Genomic DNA, 20,346 nt, shown 5'->3' with positions numbered 1-20,346 from the left:
AACTGGGGGCGCCTGGGTGGCTCAGTGGGTTAAGCCTCTGCCTTCGGCTCAGGTCGTGATCTCAGGGTCCTGGGATCGAGCCCCGCATCGGGCTCTCTGCTCAGCAGGGAGCCTGCTCCCCCCACGCCCCAACTGCCTCTCTGCCTACTTGTGATCTCTGTCTGTCAAATAAATAAAGTCTTTAAAAAAAAAAAAGAAATTGAAACTGAATAATAGATTGACGTTGTTGAGTATAAAAATGGGCCATGCATATCCCAAAGATCTATCATGAAAACAAGATTCTTAAGAGGATTATGGTGTTAGAATTATCCCTTTCTTCCTAATAAAAATTGACTGTGATGGGGCCTCAGAGTTTTCCCCCCTGAATATTGCATTTCCTGATAATGGGTTGTCTTCTGCCTTATAAACCACAATTTTGAAGATCAGTTGTTATAGGGCTCACAAGTTCCCTTGGGATGACTCATGACGTCCCCTCACCACATTTGGAGCTGCCCCTCGGGGTCCATGCCGGTGGAGGGCTCATCCAGAAGCACCACCGACGGGTTTCCCAGGATGCTCAGCGCGAAGCAGAGCTGCAATGAGAGGGACAGTGAGTCTGGCACCGACCTGGGGTGCGCAGAGTAACGCTGAGCCCCCCCCCTTACCTTCCTCTTTATTCCCTCGGATAGAGCCTTCACAGGCTGCTTCAGCTGGTCCTGCAGCTTGAGCGCATCCGCCAACCTGGAGGAAACACAGCGGGTCCATCCACATTAACCCCACACTAAGGGGAATGTGTGTGGGGGATGGGCAAATCAGAACAAACAGTACATTAGAGATGTTTTTAAAAAGAGTATCCTGAATGATCATACAACTGAAACCACCTAGGATGCCTTAGGAGCTTTTTATAGTGGTCAAGTTCATATTTTTCAATGACTAATATGGACTAATATTCCATATTAAGAATAATCAATAAAATTGTTCTCTCTAGTTTTAACATGTGAAAATACAACATCACTGGCTTCTTGATAGCTAAGTCTTCTCCCACTGGTGCGGCGTCATCAGTTAGAATCTCCCTTTCTTAATTCTCTGTGAACGTCATTCCTATCATATTCCCCCAGTGGAGAACGTGTGTGTCTCCCGCCATGTACCGTGTGATGCTGACTGTGGCATCCCCTTTCTCCATCCCTTTGATGGCAGCGAAGACCTCCAGATGTTCCCTCACTGACAGGCTGGGCCAGAGCACGTTCTCCTGAGGACAGTATCCCAGGAACCCGAGGGAATCCCCCTCACTGCTCCCTTTCAAAATCACCTGCACAGAAAGTTCATTTTTGCATTCAGTCCAAAATTGTGTATACATGTGTATGGGCACATGAGTGCAAAATTCAGTGATGTCCTCATCTTACACGCATGGCTGCCAAGAGTGCAAATGTAAATCAGTGATCACTTAGCTGTAGGAGAAAGATGGTAAAAAGCAAAACAAAACAAAACATAAACCTCAATAAATCAAAAGGAAGCTATTCCACATTGTCATATACCTCTATAGGGTTTGTTTCCAAGTCCATTACCCTGGTTGGCTTCAGGTTGTCTTACTGGGTTTTCGATGTTTGACTTCCCTCGCTGATCTCAACGTTCAAAGGAGTAGACACTCATTGAAGGTTCTATCTCCCTAATGTTAAATGAGCTATAATTATAGGGTCTGTTGGACAAGTTTATTGTGAGCATTAAAAATGGCAGCGCTTCTCAATCAGGGGCAATCTTCCTCCCAGAGGACATTTGGTAATGTCTGGAGATGTTTGTGGTTGGTACATTGGTTGCTGCTGGGATCACACGGCGAGAGGCCAGGCATGCCACATGGGACGGTCCTCCACACATGCAAAAAACAGCTACCCCAAAATGTTACCAGCACCAAGCTTAAGACATCCTGAACTAAGTTAATAAATGAAAGGTCCTTGGCACTAGTCCGGCACATAAAACCAATAAATACTAATAAATAGCATTTATTATTTTTATGAGCCAATCACAGTGCTTTACGATAATATAAATAAGTGATGTGTACCAGTGCTTACTATGTGCTAGGATCTAAGCAGTTTGTGTGTTTTGAATTACTTTATCCTTGGAAAAACCCTATATGACTCAAGTATCACTTTTAGAAACAGAATTCGAGTTTAGAAACTTGCAGAAGGTCACACAAGGTAAATCTGGGGGTTAAAGCTGGACTCTGCCTTCAGAATCCAAGCCCTTGACCTCAACGCTATGCTGTCTTTTCCAAATACAGTGGAGAAAAGAACTAGTTAATGTGGGCTCACAGAGCGTTCACTCTAAAGAGAGAAATGGAAAATAAAAGCAACTAGATCCATATGGGGATGAATTATAGCCCTTGCTTAATGCTTTCGTGGCAATAAATGAGATAAAGAATAAAAAAGGAGGATCCAAGGTTGCCATGAGTAGAATCAGGGAAAGTCCTTTTGGGGAGATTCTTTGGGGAGGTAAATTTCAAAGTGACAAGAAGGAGGTAACTAAGTGCAAAGCTGAAGGAGAAACACTGTAGCCAATGGAAGGTGCTACAGAAGGACAATGACCAAAGGCCAAAGTCAGCAAGAAGTGAGCAGAGCCCAGATCTCACAGGGCCTTTTTTTGGCCATGCTAAAGGTTTTGGATCAATTCTAACTGAAGGATGATAAGCAGGAGAGTGACATGATCTCAGTGGCATCTTTTATGGGCCGTTCTGTCTGCTATGTGAGGAGAGACAATTTGGAAACCTCTGTTGCAATTCACACTGCTAGAAAATCTCTCTTCATGGCCACTCCCTCTGCCCTCAACCTTCCGTCAAATGTTAGCAGCAGCTCCTCCTCAGTGTTGTGGTCCCTGAGGACGTCTGTCCATCATTTTATCCCACTTGGTCAGGACGTACCACCAAGCACCATTCACATACCATTCTAGTTTTTTTTTTTTAAAGATTTTATTTATTTATTTGACAGAGATCATAAGTAGACGAGAGGCAGGCAGAGAAAGAGAGAGAGAGAGAGGGAAGCAGGCTCCCTGCTGAGCAGAGAGCCCGATACAGGACTCGATCCCAGGACCCTGAGATCATGACCTGAGCCAAAGGCAGTGGCTCAACCCACTGAACCACCCAGGCGCCCCACCATTCTGGTTTTTGATTGGGAATTTAGACAATCTTCCCCCCCCCCCCCAATTTCTGATCTCTCTTTTCTGAATAAATCCCAGATCTTAGCAATTTAATTCAACAAATTCTCAGGATCCATAAGTCAAAAAATAAAAAGTAAAAAACCCCAAAGATCCCTGACCAGAATAAAGCAGAATAAAGCTAGTATTCAGCTTTACCAAAACATTTCCTTTTAATGTCACTACTTTTCATCCAATGGAACATATGGTGTCAGTAACAACGGCGTGCTTTTCGGCACCTGCTCGTTTTGGAATCAAGGTGAGTTTTTAACTCATCCTCTCATTCTATGCATAACTCAATGGATTCATCAGAAAGGATCATTTGTGTATTTTTGAGACTATCATCAACGTTCACAGGTTAGAGCTTGTTCAAGGCAGCATTAAGGACCCTATTTCCGTGTGGGTTACTGACCTGTCCTGCGGTTGGATTTGTATCCCCAGTTATCATCTTAATAGTTGTACTTTTGCCAGCTCCATTGTGTCCTAAGAGTCCTATAACTTCACCTGAAAGAAACAGGTATGCTTAGAATTATAACGTCAAATAATTACAATAAACATAGAGGCAAATACTCCTGGAGGGCTCGCGATGTGTCAGGCTCTCTGTCGAGTGCACCGATGTATTAACTCATCTGTTCTTCACACACACACACGCACAAAAAGGTGTTGTTACTGGCTTCATTCTATAGGCAAAGAAACTGAGGGGTAAGGAGGATACGTAACGTACCCATCGTCCCACAGCCACTAAGATGCTGGAACGGAAACAAATTTTGATCTCAAGTCTGTCGCATTTAATGGACACTTCCCCAAAATGGGTTCTTTAGAACAGAGACTGCACTGCTGTGCCCCAGTGAGTTCCTCCCGGGTGCATTCCTGTTGTGAAATTAACGATACTCCTTCGAAAGCTACAGCATCCTTCTTAATAGAAAGACTGCCTTCTTTTTTTTTTCAGTTGTTCTTTTTTTTGTTTGTTTGCCTGTTTCAACAGAACAGACAGAACTGTCTTCTCAGACCAAGAGAAAACATTGTTATCATAACCGAAGCTTTTAAGCAGGAGGGTTCTGCACGTGGGTAACAGGCTGCCTTTCGTGATTATCAACAGATGGCCCCCGATTCAGATACTATTATTCCCTCCCAAAGACCTCGTCTCAGGAGGTCAAGAGAGCTTTAAACATTAAATCTAGTGTCTCCAACCTTTTTTAACACAGAAAGAGACATTTCTTATGGCCACTTTTTTCTTCCTCTTGGCGAAGCAGTCTTTCCTCTTGCCTGTATATTCCTTCCGCAGACAGCTAGCAATGATGACGGGTTTCTGTAGAGACGAGAAAATAACAGTGGGGCTTTATTCTTACCTTGAAATGAGTGAGTGCTCCACATTCCCTACAACCACATTTTTCCCTGTACAGAATCATGACTCAGACAAGTTCCTTCCCCAGAAACTGCCATGTTCGAGTGAACTCTCCCAATCTATATTCCTGCAGGGAAATAACATTTGTATCGTATTGTGTGATCTATGCTTGACCTTTCTCAGAAAACAGGAACAGAGACATCCACCAAATAGGACTGTTCAGACACACACTCACACACGCACACATACATACACCTCAGATAGACTCTCTCATCTTGCAATAAGCTTTCCTCAGTCCATGAAACTCACAAAGTCTTACTTCCTTAGGTTTTGTAATGTGTAGCTTTTCCTACCCAAACTACAACCCTGAAAAAGGAATTAACAAGTCTGTGCCTGTGGGTATGGGTGTGTATTCCCTGGTTCCCCTATCTCTGGGGACATTGCATATTCAGCAAAGTCAAAGAATGAGCTCTGTAAGGACAGAAGAACTGCAAAGTGTTTTTCAAAATATTCCGATGAACGTTGTTCATCGTTCTACCTCCTCAAAGTCTGCAATGGTCCTAGCGTTTGTAGTTCTCCTTCTTTCTATCTGAACATCTTCCTCCTCTCCTTCGGGTTCTTCTGGGTTTGGGAAAATGCCACTGCTTCTTGGGGAAATTCTAAAATCAAAACAGTGTGAGAATAATTGGTCTCCAGTTGAAAAACTTGCAGCAAAATAATGAGCTTGCTGTAGACTGCTCTTAATTATGTGAATACATTCACTCTGAGAACAATATAACCCCCATTTTTCGGCTCTGCACCATCTGCCTTGCAAAGAGCCTGGTTTCCATCAACAAGTCAAATGATGCTACTCTTGCTTTTTCCCTAGTTTTACTTTTCTTCGTCTGTTGTGACTTCTTTAAAAAATAAATAAAACAGGACACACTCTCTGGCAAACGATTTTGGGGCACAGTTGTGTGAGAAAGGCATCTAGGAACCGTAATTTTGGCACAGGTATTTTGGAATTCTGAAGACTTTGAGAGAACTGTGGATTGAAACATTTGGAATTCGAGAGGCATCCCAGAAAAATCCAGAACACGTAATCGTGAGTAAGTGAGCACTGTCACTTCTTAGAGATATGTTTCAGAATCACTCCTTCTGGACTGCTATCCAACCAGTTCTTTCCTTCCTCACCCCTACCACTGATTACTGCTGAAGCTCATCTCCCTCCTTCATGCCATCGCAAATGGCTGATGTCTGCCGATTTCCTAAAATACGGCTGTCACCTTGTCATGCTCCTGCCCTACTACCTACTTTACACTTGAACTGGATTCATATTTTTTGAGTTGGATGAGGTTTCCAAAACATAGCTGTCTTGATTTCCCATTATGTAATTTGGTTTTGTAATGTGTAGCTTTTCTTACCCAAACTACAACCCTGAAAAAGGAATTCCCATTATGTAATTTGCAAAGTCTTCCCTATGCTTCTATACTCCAAAATCCTCCAAAATTTAGCTTTAATTTAATTTTTCATTATCTTCCAGTACAAACCTTTAAGTTCTTTCCAGCTGTCTTCTCAAATCTACAGGAAGGTGGCATTTATATCAACTTCTGCTTTTTTCTACCTTCCTGGACTGGCTACACTTACCAATTGTTTATCTATATTTACCCATTATTTGAAAGATTTTATCTTTCATATATAACTTTCTTTTAGTATGTCAGTGAAATTATGGTATTCCTTAATTTTTCAGTGTCTCATGTTTGTTAAAGTGGCTTCCCTCTCTAGATTGTAAGCTCATTAAAGTATCATGAATTAGAATAATTTTGTACACCACACAATTCCTAAAAAAACAATCCTGTGCAGTAATTTTTACTTAATTAGCTTAAGCATATTAAAATATTTTTAAACAATGAATATTAAAATAAAACATGAAATCATATTTGAATTTTCTCTACCTGAACACGGGATCTTTTCTCATTGATTTCTTTCTAAAGTTCACTTCCAGACACCGGAGAACAAAAACGAAAATGCAAAAATGAAGGTAAGGCTAAGGGGAGAAAAAAACAATCAGTGTTAGAAATCACCATAAAAAACAAAAAGTTCAATACTGGGAATTTATTTAAGGAGTTTGTATATAAAGAGTTGATCTGTACAAAGACAGATCTGATAACATTTTGACAAATTTGAAAGACAATCTTTTAATGTCCAGTGAAATCTCAGAGCTAGCTCTTCAGAGAAGCCACAACAGACAAGACAGTAGTAAGTTGGTCCCAGGACTAATCACACCATTGAGAGTTTGAGCTCTAAACTCCATGTCAAATGATTGTTATAAAAATAACGGTCGAAATTTTAAAGTGTGTATGTGTGTGTGTGTTGCTTTAGATGCCTAAAATACTGTGTTTTCAAGTGCCGAAGTTAAACTTTTTAACTTAATGCTAAGCAAACAAATGTGTCTCCCTCATGCAAGAACATCTACATGGAAGTGTATTCTTACTATTAGCAGTGCCAAGAACACGATTTGATGTTCTGAAGCCCCTAAGTAATCCACGGAGTCAGGAGAAATCTGTAAAATGAGGAAAGGTAAGTTTAGATGAACCTTTATCTGTTCTCGAATCTCATCTCACATTAGACGCACTAATGTCCTTTAAATGACCTTGCCAGTGTTCTCTCTCGTGTGTCAGGTAAAAGTCTACTTCCGACCTTGTTATGTGTCTTCTTGGCTTGCAGGGTCACTCAGTGACCTCTTCCCCTGCACTGGACTAGAGGCTCAGAAGCTCTTAGAGCACTGGGAGTTGGCAGGATTTGCCTTGCTAGGAAAAACCCTGGGTGGTCCTGGAAGGATCCATTGAAGCCATAGGCAAGATTTATCTTAAGACAAACCCTTTCCTCTAACTTTTACCTGCCTTTCTTCCTAAATCTGTGCTCCTTCCCTAAGAACCATTACATAGCTCATCCCTTGCCCCATCCACTCTTAAGAATGACCATGACAATGACTCATGCTACAGACAAAGCTCTTCACCTACAGTTCTGCATGGTTTTCATTAGATTTACAACATATGCGTAATACACATCATGTCCATGCACAACATGGAAATGCTTGACTCTCATCAGATTCATGATACATTTTGAAACGTCCCCCGACTTCTTAGTAAATAAAGACTAAAGAGCCAATTTTGCTTCTTGAACTTCATTTCCCAGGACATTTTTTCTGAGCAATGGTGAGCTGACTTAGTAAATCTCTATCATAGCCATCCATCTCTATCACAGCCATCTAGAAAAGATGATTGTGTTCTTCTCCTTGAATGGTTTGTCAGGACCCTGGTATTATTTCAAATGATCTTATTCTCCTACGTGACTTGGTCACCTGCTTCTGAACACTGTACTACACCCAAAATCAACTTTAAGCTCCCTGATCTTTGCCATATCTACCATATTTTATTTTTTCAGCTTTGTCGCTCTGCTCTCCTTACTCCATAATTTGGAGTTTGTGACCCTCCAACCCATCAACCCCACCACGGTCTCACTGTCCATAAACCCCCTCATTTCCTTAACATCATCATTCCGCTTAGAATCCATGGTCTGTTGCTACAATCCCTCCTTATATGGAACCACTGCTCCGTTACCCTTTTCTTTGTCAGACTCCCTTGGCAAAACACTAACCCTGATTGAATGTAACTCCACCTGCCCTGAACGGTTTCTGGGAAGGAGACTCTGATAAGAAAAACTATCAGCTTTGCTGACTGCACTTGGAAATTAGGGCAAGGGATCTTTTAGCACTGCCTGTCAATTCTTCTGACCTACTTTCTGAAATAATTGTTCCCATCCTTTCCTCTATCCTCAACATCCCAACACCCCTGTTCACCTCACTCTAAGTTAAAAATGTCATCTCTTTCCATAAGAAAGTAGGATCACTCAGAAGAGAAATCATGCATCTTACTACCATCCAAGCCACTAAACTATTTGCCTCTGGCTATGGTTTTGATAAAGAGATAGAATGCTTCTGCTATGATGGAAAGCAACCTCTCTGCTTGGGCACTATACCACATATATATTTTTTTTCCCTCAGGCTATTCAAGGAGTCAGACATCCTGCTGGCTACTTGGCATTTCCCACTGTATGCCCATTAAGAAACTTAAAGCCAGAATGTCCAAAATTAACAGAAAAAGCACAGCTCATTAGCCTCCCAGTAGGGTCATTTGTTCCCAGGAGAGAGGGTTATCATGAGAACTATAAAATTCCACCACTGCAAAGATGCCTGAACCAAGGCAGAGCTTCTTATTAAATAACGTGACTCCTGCTTTTGGTAAAAGAATGATCTTTCCAACAGAGACTTTGAATTTTGTAGATAAGGACTCCACCAGCATTTTTACAGTATTCTAGGCTACCAGTGGCCACACACTTCATGACCCAAGGACAGGCATGAAATTACTTACCTCAGAGAAAATGAACAGAGAACCAATCAGTGAGAAAGGTGGTATTAATATAGTGCAGAGAAATAACCCTAGAAATCCGTATTCATTTATATCTGTAGCAACTATTGTGAAGATGGTGATCTAAAAGGAAAAAAAAAAAAAAACAAGTGCAGCTTAATTTCATGAATGTGTAAAAAAATCTGAATTTTAGGATGTTTTCCAAGAGGGTGGGAATTCATCTTGTAAATGTTCTTATTTTCAGCTTTCCCTCACAAGACAGTATTACCACCATTTTTTTTTCTTTGCAGCACAAGATTGTGTCAGAATTCTGTATTTGACTGATTATGATATTTTTAAGACACAACAGGGCTCTCAAATTCAAAGTGCTTGCAAATCATTTGGAGTTCTTGCTGAAATTCAGATCTGACAGGAGGAATCTTTTTCACACATTGCTTAGTTTTTTCCTTTTGTTTCATTTCACAGGAGATCACAGGCATCTGTTTGGATTTAAACATATCAGTATTCATTTTCACAGCTGCATAGTATTTCTTTGAAAGGATGTGCAAGAATTCAACAATTTTGCCTTCAGAAAACATGTTGTTCCAATTTCCCTGCTCCTATAAATAATGGTCTACCTAAATCCTTATCTATTGGCACTCTGTATCTTTATTTTTTAAAGATTTATTTATTTTGTTTTAGAGAGAAAGACGGAGTGTGAGCACAAGTGGGAGGGGCAGAGGGAGAGGGAGAGAGAATCCTCAAGCAGACTCACACTGAGCATAGAGCCAGACACGGGGTTCGATCTCATAGCCCTGAGGTCATGACCTGAGCTGAAGCCTAGAGTCTGGTGCCTCACTGACTGTGGCCTCCCAGTGGCTCCAACACTCTTCGTATTTTAGGAAAGACTCTGAGAAGTGTAAATGCAGGTTAAGATTTATGTGGATTCACATTGTCAACAGTTACTAACAGATTATTTTTCAAAAAGATGGTGACAGTCTATGCTCTTACAAACAGGGGTGGGTGTGTGTGTTAGACCTCCTCACGCACACTGGGTGCTTTAATTAATTACTGTAGGTGTCCTTGTTTTATTGCTGATATTAGGTGACTAGCTGCGTAAGTTTACTATGTCCTATAATATTTGTCATTGGTTTTTAGTAATTTGTCCTTCCTGTGATTATACTTTTTACTGGACATTTTTAAAGGAATGGTATGGTGTTTTCTTAACTGATGGAGTTTTCCTCTGTTAGTTTGATAGCTCCTAATAGTGGATCATCACTGTAATCTGAAATAAATCATACTGAACTAGTCTTCTTTTAATTTACTTCTGCTTTGTCATCTTTTTATTTAGAGAACTGTCTTTGATTTTCCAAATTAATTTATCAATGATTTTCTTTTTTACTCTCTCTTTCTTAGGATTTGTACTGAAGTTATGTTCACTTTATAAAAGGAAATATTATACTTTGTGAATTATATATATATCTTAACTATATATAAATATTTATATATTATATGTAAATATATATTTTTATATATATTTATGATTCCCAAAGTTATTCAACTTTATGCATGTTTAACAGAATTCAGTGTTCCCTACCATTGGTTTTATAACATTTTAAATTTTCTTAAATTATTTTTATTTATTTATTATTTAATTTAATTTTTTTTCAGTGTTCCATCATTCATAGTTCATGCAACACACCCAGTGCTCCATGCAATACATGCGCTCCTTAATACCCACGACCAGGTTTACCCAACCCCCCCACCCCTCTCCCCTCCAAAACCCTCAGTTTGTTTCTCAGAGTCCAAAGTCTCTCATGGTTTGTCTCCCCCTCCAATTAGTTTAATCCTTAAATGGTTCTCCTTCCCCCCACCCTGGTTTTGAGATATAATTGACATATTCCACTGCGTAAGTTTAAAATGTACAATGTGATCATTTGATACACATATACACTGCGAAACAATTACCAAAATAATGTTAGCTAACACACCCCTATCCTTACATAGTTACCTTTTTTGTTGTTGTAACAATGAGAACACTTAAGATCTACTCTCTTAGCAACTTGCAAGTGTATAATACAGTATTGTTAACTATCATCATCACGCTGTACATTAGATCCCAACAACTTCTTCGTCTAATAACTTAAAGTTTATATCCATTGACCAACATCTCCCCATTTCCCTCACCCACAGCCTCTGGTAATCAGCATTCCTTTCTGTTTTGATAAGGATGATGTTTTAGATTCCTCACGTACATGAGATCACACAGTATTTGTCTTTTTCTGTCTGATTTATTTCACTTAGCCTAATATCCTCAAGGTTAATCCTACAAGGGGCAGCAGTTCCTTCTTTTTATGGCTGAATAATACCCCATTGTATGTATATACTACATTTTATCTATTCATCTGTCAGTGGACAATTAGGTTGTTTCCAATAAACATGGGGAGCACACATCTCTAAGAGATAATGATTTCATTTCCTTCAGATAGATACCCAGAGGTACATACCTGGATCATACAGTAATTCTATTTTTTTTAATTTTTGAGGAACCTCCATATTTTTTGCATAGTGGTTGCACCACTTTACAATCCCAGTAACAGTGTAAAGTATTCCCTCTTCTCCACATCCTTGAGAGCATTCCTTATCTTTTGTGTTTTTCTTGATAGCCTAACAGGTGTGAGGTGATATCTCATTGGGGTTTTGATCTGCCTTTCCCTGATGATGAGTCATTGAGCTTGTTTTCACCTACCTGTTACTATTATTATTATTATTATTATGCTATTGAGTTATACAATTTCCTTACATATTTTAGATACTAACCCTTTTCCAGATACATGGTTTATAAATATTTTCACCATTTCATAGGCTTCCCGGTCATTTTATTGATTGCTTTGCTCTGAAGAAGCTTTTCAGTTTGACACTGTCCTTCTTGTGGATTGTGCCTTTAAAATACATATTCTTAAAATTATTTAAAAATGATTTAAAAATCAAATAATATGTACTATGTGCATACTTACAATTAAGAAGAAAAATGACCAAATACCACTATTTTTTCTCCTATTGCGAAAAATGAATGAAATCACGTATGTCAAGAAAACCAGAGATGAGACATATCCAATACTACACAAGATCTGAAAATAGAAATATTAAGGTTGGATAAGGTAAAACCAAACCTATGAAAGCATTCATACCGAAACCTCAACTTTCCAAACTATGCTATAGCAAAGGTAATTTGAAATTCTTTAGTTTAAGATTAATAATGTCATCGCAGGAGCGCCTGGGTGGCTCAGTGGGTTAAAGCCTCTGCCTTTGGCTCAGGTTGTCATCCCAGGGTTCTGGGATCGAGCCCCACATCAGGCTGTCGCTCAACAGGGAGCCTGCTTCGCCCCTCTCTCTTTCTGCCTGCCTCTCTGTCTACTTGTGATCTTTGTCAAATAAATAAATAAAATCTTTAAAAAAAAGTCATTGCATTCATGAAATATAGTCTAATAAACTATCACATAATTTTTGCCACTTACCTGAACTAACAGGTTTTGAATTATATATATAATCTCATCTGGGCTAAAAACGTAATCCATTATTTGCATCAGAAGGAGGATCAAGAAGTAGAGGGGAATATCCACCAGCGCCTGGCCAAACCAGTAAGCAGAAGGGTAGAGGCCTGAAATCCATAGCTGGGAGTAAGCTTTTCTCTGGGAAAGAAAAGGAAGAATCACCAAAAGTGCTGAGTAGTTGAGGCTTGAGAAACTGCAAATATGTGGTCACATAATCATTCATTTTTGTGTGTGTGTCCCTTTCATGTATTATATTGACACAGTTACTGGCCACACTCCTCCTTTCCAGAAGATCAATGGTGCTCCAAATTGCATGGTGACCTCATTGTCCAAAGGAGAAATGCACCAACAAAACCAGCCCACATTCTGTCACGGAACAACTGGACATTGCCTCATTAAGATGCCTGTTCTTTTCTTTGCAAAGCTACTCTTCCTTTGGACACTAATGGAGACTTGTAAATTGTACAAAGATTCCAGAGATGTAGGTCTACAAATTCCCTGTAAGATTCTTCAAATTTGTGCTGGGTATAAACAGTCCTTTTATAATTGGCATTTTATTTTAGGTCTAAGAAATGATCTTCTAACAAGTCAATTTTATTACTATCTTTTTAGGTTGGCATAAGATGTCTGTTAAAACTAATAAGATAAAAATAAGACACTTACTGTTTTGAAGTAAAGCACATTTTTCATTATTATGTATAAAAACTAGTAAGTAGATTTTGATATTGTGACCCGCTCTAAGTTATATGTTGCAGTGATTGTCTTAACACAAGGCTTAAAATATTACTTGAACTTTAACAGACGCACAAAAGCAATGAAAATTTTAAATCGTAAACTGAGTCATATAAAGACATTCTTTAGGAAAAAAGTTAGAATGGAGATAAATATTCTGGAAAAGGAAGTGTACCTGGAAAAAAATCAGGAAAGAGAATGATCGCTAGGATGCATTAGAGAGCTGGACTTTTTCTGTTCATTAATATGTTCAATATATGTTTACTGAGCACACCATGTGCTTTGTGTTGGTCATGGGGCTCTGGTGGAGGTCAAGTTGCAGTGGCCAAAAGAGATAAAGGTGATATGCAAATAGGCGTAGTGATAGCTACATAATTAAAATTGTGAAAACTAAAATTTAAGAAGTAAAAGTAGAAGTGTTAAGATAAGGGTCATAGGAGAGGTGAATTGTAATTAGGGGGTCTGTCAGAGAAGGGGGCCTGAGTGAGGGTCTAAGTGGTGAGTAGGAGTTGCACAGGTGACGGGGAACACAGCAGGCAGAGAGCATAGGAGAGAAGATCCGTAGTGGGTACAGTTGGCCCTCTCAAGAAAATGGAAAGAACCCAATTGGTTGGGCATAGTTATTGAGGTGATAGTGGCATCATATCAAAGTGGAGAGAGACATCTGGGTCTAGTTCATGCACTGTTTTTCAGGCTACAGAAAAGATTTCATTCTTGCCGCTTGGTTTGCCAAGAAACCAATGGAGAGACTTAGATGAGTCATCAACATGGTCAGATGTGTGTGTGTTTAAGTACTTGTTCTGTCTCAGTGGGTGGAGAATGGGTAAGGAGAAGACTAATGAGGAGCCATAGGAAGCATGTAAGGAGGCTGATGTGCTCGTCCAGGAGAGAGATGATGGTGGCTTTGACCAGGGTGTTGTGGGAGAGATGGGGGAACGTGGGAAGATTTTAGATAGATCAGAAAGAAATTCCTTGACTTCATTATTAGCGGGCCATGGAGGCTAAGGAGAAAAAGGTATTAATATCATGGAGTTGCCAATTACATTTGGATTTTAGATAAATAAAAAAAATTTAGTACAAATATGTTCCAATTGAATAAAGCTAAAATGCATCTTGAAAGGGGCTGTCTTTTTCAACAAGAAGCCAAAATTCTGGGATGAATTGGTTAGGACTGTTTCACTGAGTAACTCCACCACCACCTCAAAGCGAAAACCATCGCCAAGAGAAGCATTGTGATAATGTCAGAGGGTCATGGCTACCAATCAAAATCTCAGCGATAAACCAGATGAAAGCTGCCATTCCCTGTTAGCTGATGATACCTCCTCCATGGTCCTTTCCGAGGTCTCACTGCTGTTTAAGAAGAATAGCATTTTCTTCATATATGCCAACCTTTTATTAAAATGTGGGAAGAGGGGTGCCTGGGTGGCTCAGTGGGTTAAAGCCTCTGCCTTCAGCTCAGGTAATGATCCTGGGGTCCTGGGATAGAGCCCTGCATCAGGCTCTCTGCTCTGCAGGGAGCCTGCTTCCTCCTCTCTCTCTGCCTGCCTCTCTGCCTACTTGTGATCTCTGTCAAATTAAATAAAATCTTGAAGATGCCCTTCAACAGATGAATGGGTAAGGAAGATGTGGTCCATATATACTATGGAGTATATATATATATGCCTCCATCAGAAAGGATGAATACCCAACTTTTGTAGCAGCATGGATGGGACTGGAAGAGATTATGCTGAATGAAATAAGTCAGAGAGAGTCAATTATCTTATGGTTTCACTTATTTGTGGAGCATAACAAATAGCATGGAGGACAAGGGGAGATGGAGAGGAGAAGGGAGTTGGGGGAAATTGGAAGGGGAGGTGAACCATGAGAGACTATGGACTCTGAAAAACAATCTGAGGGTTTTGAAGGGGCAAGGGGTGAGAGGCTGGGGGAATCAGGTGGTGAGTATTAGAGAGGGCACGGATTGCATGGAGCACTGGGTGTGGTGCAAAAACAATGAATACTGTTACACTCAAAAGAAATAAAAAATTTAAATAAATAAATAAAATAATAAAATGCAGGATGACGCATTGTTTCAAGCATGCAAATTTAGAGTGTCCCCCCCTTCCATATACATATACAGTCATAGAGCAGAGAAGGGGTCTCTGAGTAATAAGAACATGCAAGAACTTTGTTAAATCTCCTTACTTTATAGTCACCGACGCTGCTCATTGCAATGTATGGAGTGAAACAGGCTGCCACCGGGATCCAGAAGAAGGAGTTGCTCAGGTACCCATGCTCATAAGACATGTGCTCCTGAAATCATGCAGAACACGTGAGCTGCTGGCAATTGCACACACAGTTCTTTTGTGCTTAATCTTAACTAAGTCATTCAAATAGGTGAATTGGTGCTATGAAGAAAGTGGGACAGCCCCCACCTCACCCTAAATCTCTGTAGCTTCCCAACAGCATGCAAGAGGCACTCAATAGTTCTCACAGTTCTTTCTGAAGAGGCACAGAGGTTAAGGCAGGGGTGGAAGAAGTTGTTAACTGCCTGCGTGATGGCCACATCAAGCAATGCACAAGGGAAAGGGGAGAGCTTGACAGTGAGTAACTCTCCATAGCAATCAAAGGGAAATTCTGCTCAGCATCATCAAGTTCATCTTCATCTACACAAGAAACTGAGGTCAAAGCTAAACACTACCCAAGACAATCACACTGGTCACCTAGGCTGTGGTGGCCATGTACATAACTAGAGAAAGCAGGATGTCTCTAGAGCACCATTTCTTCCTGTCTTAATCTCTCCATCTTTCCTCTCTGCTTCCAGCCCCAGCAGTGGAGAAAAAAAGGGATGGGGAGTCCAGAGCAAGGTCACTCTCTCCTTTCCACTCCAAGATGTTAGACTAGAGAAGAGGGAAAAGGGAAAAGCCCACCACTGCCCACCCACCCACTTCACCCCCGCTGTAAGGCCACAAACTGACCCTGCAGTGTTTGAACTGGATAGGAAATTGAAGTTTTGGACAGCACTGGAATAATTCTTAATAACAATGAGTGTCCAGGGAGCTGTAGAGGATGCCTACAGTGTCACTTCAAGATGGCGAAGGGAGATTCAAGATGGCGCCATGATGGAGATGCACGCCCTCCCCCCACTGAGAAGATTCTGACTCCGGATATGAGCAGGCCTGGTAAGCTACATTTTAAATAAGAACTGCTTCTAGTTCAATTTCAGCCCATCTGTTGATCTAGTCAAAGCTGAACCTTCTTTAATGGAAACCCAGTGTACTCCCAAGAAAAAGAACACAAACAACAATAGTGATAATGAGAGCAATTTATTGAGTGCCTGTGGTTTCCTATGCTTATGTGCCGTCCTGCTCATCTTTAATTCACTCAGCTGCACCTTGTGCTCATATTGCCTTATTTACATCACAAGAAAACTTTGTGATGATGTTTTCATCTGTATTTTTTTTTTCTTGTGGATTGTTGAACCAAGGGCTATAGAAGGTCAAGTTGTTGAGATAGCCACTTGTCTGGTCTTTCAGACTCTGGCTGTTTCAGCAAGGTCCCATTACCTACTGCCACAGGTGGTGACAGATCTAAGAAGCTGTCAGTTCTTTTTCCCCAACTATTTGTCTTTTCTACTCTTCCACTGACCCCAAGTCATCCAATCCAGGTTATAATGTTACATAATCATCGCTAGATAATGTGTCTATATATATGTGTGTGTGTGTGTGTGTATCAACCCTTAAATGTAAACAACATGTGTGTAAAACATAACACTTATTCAAGAACAAGTTCACAAGTTATTTCTGCATTTCAAGTGTCTTCTTGAAAACTTAAAGTTCAGGATAAGTGAGATAATATCATATTGACTTCAGGTGCACCTGGGTGATACAGTCAGTTAAGCATCTGACTCTTTTTTTTTTTTGCGGACAAAACCTTTTATTAGTTTATTTACAGGCCTTATCAGTGCTCCTGGTAGTATCATTAAAAGACCATTTTACCTAACTTAGAAAATGTCCATCTTTTCAACTGTAGTCATTTCCTATTGCCTATGGCTGCTATAGTATGCATTTCACTCAGCATTGTTTGCCTACCAGGTTGTCCTCTGCTTTTTGCCTTAATTCCAAGTTGCCTGATGAATTCCCCTTTCATTAAGAAAAAAGCCTACTCAGAGAACTAAGTTCAAATGGTCAAGATTCAGTTTGTTTATCAAATGCACCAGTGCTGAGATTTGCCAGCTATCTAGTGCCAAAAATTAGATGGTTATCACCCAAATACTATTAATTTATCTATTACTCTATGCTAGTATAAAATCACCACAGTAATCTTTAAAGATCTTTTTTCATCCTGTTCATTACTTCCAACTATCATTCAATATTCTGTTTTTGAAATGACACTTGGAAAAACCTCCAAAATAACTTCAAACTAAAAAAAAGCTTACCCTACACTCCAGTCCAAAGCCGTGGACAAGAAGGCAGCTGGAGCTGGCAAGGTCACCAAGTCTGCCCAGAAAGCTCAGAAGGCTAAATGAATATTATCCCCAATACCTGCCACCCCAGTCTTCTTTTTTTTTTTTTAAAGATTTTATTTATTTATTTGACAGACAGAGATCACAAGCAGGCAGAGAGGCAGGCAGAGAGGGGGGGGGGAAGCAGGCTCCCTGCTGAGCAGAGAGCCCGATGTGGGGCTCGATCCCAGGACCCTGGGATCATGACCCGAGCCCAAGGCAGAGGCCCCAACACACTGAGCCACCCAGGCGCCCCCTACCACCCCAGTCTTAATCAATGGTGGAAGAACGGTCTCAGAACTGTTTGTGTCAACTGGCCATTTAAGTTTAATAGTAAAAGACTGGTTAATGATAACAATGCATTGTAAAACCTTCAGAAGGAAAGGAGAATGTGTTGTGGACCATTTGTTTTTGTGTGTGTGTGTCGCAGTGTTAAGTTATTAGTTTTTAAAATCAGTACTTTTTAATGGAAACAACTTGACCAAAAATCTGTCACAGAATTTTGAGACCCATTAAAACAAAAGTTTAATGAGAAATCTGTGTTTTCTTTTGGTCAACACTGTAACCTTGTACTATTAAGTAAAAGGGTAAGTTGCACAGATCCTGCTTCTAATGTTATAATACGCTGAAACTGAAATTTCGGGTAACATTTTTTTCTTGGGTGAGATCTTGGAGTTTTCACTTTGTCTAAGGGAAGGAAATGGTTAAGTACATAGTAAAAAGCTACGGGGGAAAAGGTCATTTAGTGCAACACAATTTACATAGGCAAAGAATGACCACAAGACAGTCTGTACTATAAACAGGTTAAATTCTCTAATACCAAAGTTAATGTATTGCATATAAACTTTTATCACTAGGGAGTAAACTTGATTCATTGTCACATTTTAATTTCCCACTTACTAGAATGTTTAATGTCCCATTTATAAATATTGTAAAGTAGTTTAAAGTACCTAAAACAGGCATTTGGTGACATTCTTAATGGTAGAGTTAATTTTTCCTCTAGATTTTAGAAGAAAGTCTAGAAGTTTTCTACGGTCATGTAAGAACTAGAAATCCACTTAAAATAGGAATTTTCATCTTTAGAAGAGCAAGTTTGGGGTAAAGAGGGAACTGGAGATTAAATTAAGCCCAGTTTGAAGAAGCATCTGACTCTTAAATTGGCTCAGGTCATGATCTCAGTTGTGGGATGGAACCCTGCATGAGCCCAAGCTGGGCATGGAACCTGCTTAAGATTCTCTCTAACCCTCTCCCTTTGCCCCTCCCCCCTCTGAAAAATTATACTTACTTCGAAATATGTGCTTCTATCAGTCTGAATGCGTTCTGAAGAATTAAAAATTCCAAGTAGCCCATTGCTGATGATATCCATGAGGACAGGAAAGCAATTCAGCCTTTTGGTATTACATGCTATTGAGAATCTGTGATCCTAAAATATAATAAATGTGCATTCTAAGCCCTCAGGAAGCAAATACAAAATTTAATGAAAGAATATGGTAGAAAATCATTCGAATTTTTGACAAATCAGGAAGGCTAAAGCATTGAATGTGACTAATATCACCATCACTCATACTACTTGATTAATTCCCGATATACAGCAAGGAATTCAGTATTTTGCTCTTGACTGACCATAGCAGCGGACAGGTGGCTCTTTCTGCCTAAATGGTCACAAAATGAAATGCCTCAGATGACTTTTAGCAGCAATACCATAAAACTCCACAAAGCAATGTCTCTGTATCATGGCTGTAGGCTTCCTTTCAAAATGCGATACATGCATTTTATAAATTAAGAATGTGTGGATACTTAGAAGCAGAGAGCAGGCGGCTACTGTAATGAAAGCATGGGTTTCATAAATACTGAGCTTGCAGTAGCAATGCTGCATGTAAAAATCTCCTTTGAGGGGCACCAGGGTGGCTCAGTGGGTTAAGCCTCTGCCTTTAGCTCAGGTCATGATCTCAGGATCCTGAGATCAAGCCCCGCATTGGGCTCTCTGCTGAGCAGGGAGCCTGCTTCCTCCTCTCTTTCTGCCTGCCTCTCTGCCAACTTGTGATCTCTCTCTCTGTCAAATAAATAAATAAAAATCTTTTTAAAATAATCTCCTTTAAAATGGCATTTTAAAATCATTTCATAGTATATGTAAGTCAAGTCATTATGCTGTACATCTTAAACTTATACAGTGATGTATGTCAATTGTATCTTAATAAAGCTGGGGGGAAACATACAGTAAAAAAGTTACCTCTCTCTATATATACATATACACACATATATCATAAATGATATATAGATACATATGTATACCGTGATTACTTCTTGCCCAAATAAAAAGAATAAAAGTTATTATTTTTCCAATCACAAAACATCACATGGATTGTAGCTAATCTAATTACTTAAAGCAATGCTTATTGATCTTAAGAATGCCATTTTTTAACAACCATTTTTCTGAGCACACCAGAAACTAACCTGTTCACAACATATCAAGGACGAGTTTGATCAAAAGTAATTTCTAATTTTATTATGGGCACAGAAATTACTTCTGAAAATTAACTCTGATAAGTTGCAAATGGTCAAGCTTTGGAACACTTACCTACAGTGGTTTACACATATAACACTTTTTTTTTTAAGATTTTATTTATTTATTTGACAGAGATCACAAGTAGGCAGAGAGGCAGGCGGGGGAGTGGGGGAACA

The 20,346-nt window shown here is 39.8% G+C and overlaps 1 protein-coding gene across 4 annotated transcripts in view; it reads right to left on the bottom strand.

Annotated features, from left to right (window-relative positions):
- Positions 1–20,346, bottom strand: part of ABCA9 (ATP binding cassette subfamily A member 9) — a 65,824-nt gene that overhangs the window by 7,225 nt on the left and 38,253 nt on the right. For 2 of the 4 annotated variants that reach the window (XM_044247552.1, XM_044247551.1), the window contains 13 exons: positions 18,950–19,087; positions 15,366–15,473; positions 12,414–12,587; positions 11,913–12,026; positions 8,920–9,039; positions 6,981–7,049; positions 6,442–6,533; positions 5,046–5,166; positions 4,354–4,471; positions 3,575–3,666; positions 1,128–1,288; positions 645–720; positions 478–572 (listed from right to left, as the gene is read on the bottom strand). In XM_044247552.1, coding sequence (XP_044103487.1) covers positions 478–572; positions 645–720; positions 1,128–1,288; positions 3,575–3,666; positions 4,354–4,471; positions 5,046–5,166; positions 6,442–6,533; positions 6,981–7,049; positions 8,920–9,039; positions 11,913–12,026; positions 12,414–12,587; positions 15,366–15,473; positions 18,950–19,087 — 1,478 coding nt within the window. The remainder of the gene's footprint in view (positions 1–477; positions 573–644; positions 721–1,127; positions 1,289–3,574; positions 3,667–4,353; positions 4,472–5,045; positions 5,167–6,441; positions 6,534–6,980; positions 7,050–8,919; positions 9,040–11,912; positions 12,027–12,413; positions 12,588–15,365; positions 15,474–18,949; positions 19,088–20,346) is intronic. The other 2 variants (XM_044247553.1, XM_044247554.1) reach the window with 2 other exon arrangements.

This window comes from Neovison vison, chromosome 5, assembly GCF_020171115.1.
Source record: "Neovison vison isolate M4711 chromosome 5, ASM_NN_V1, whole genome shotgun sequence".
Lineage (NCBI taxonomy): Eukaryota > Metazoa > Chordata > Mammalia > Carnivora > Mustelidae > Neogale > Neogale vison.
The sequence above is the reverse complement of the archived record's forward strand: the minus strand, read 5'-3'. Positions and strand labels throughout refer to the sequence as shown.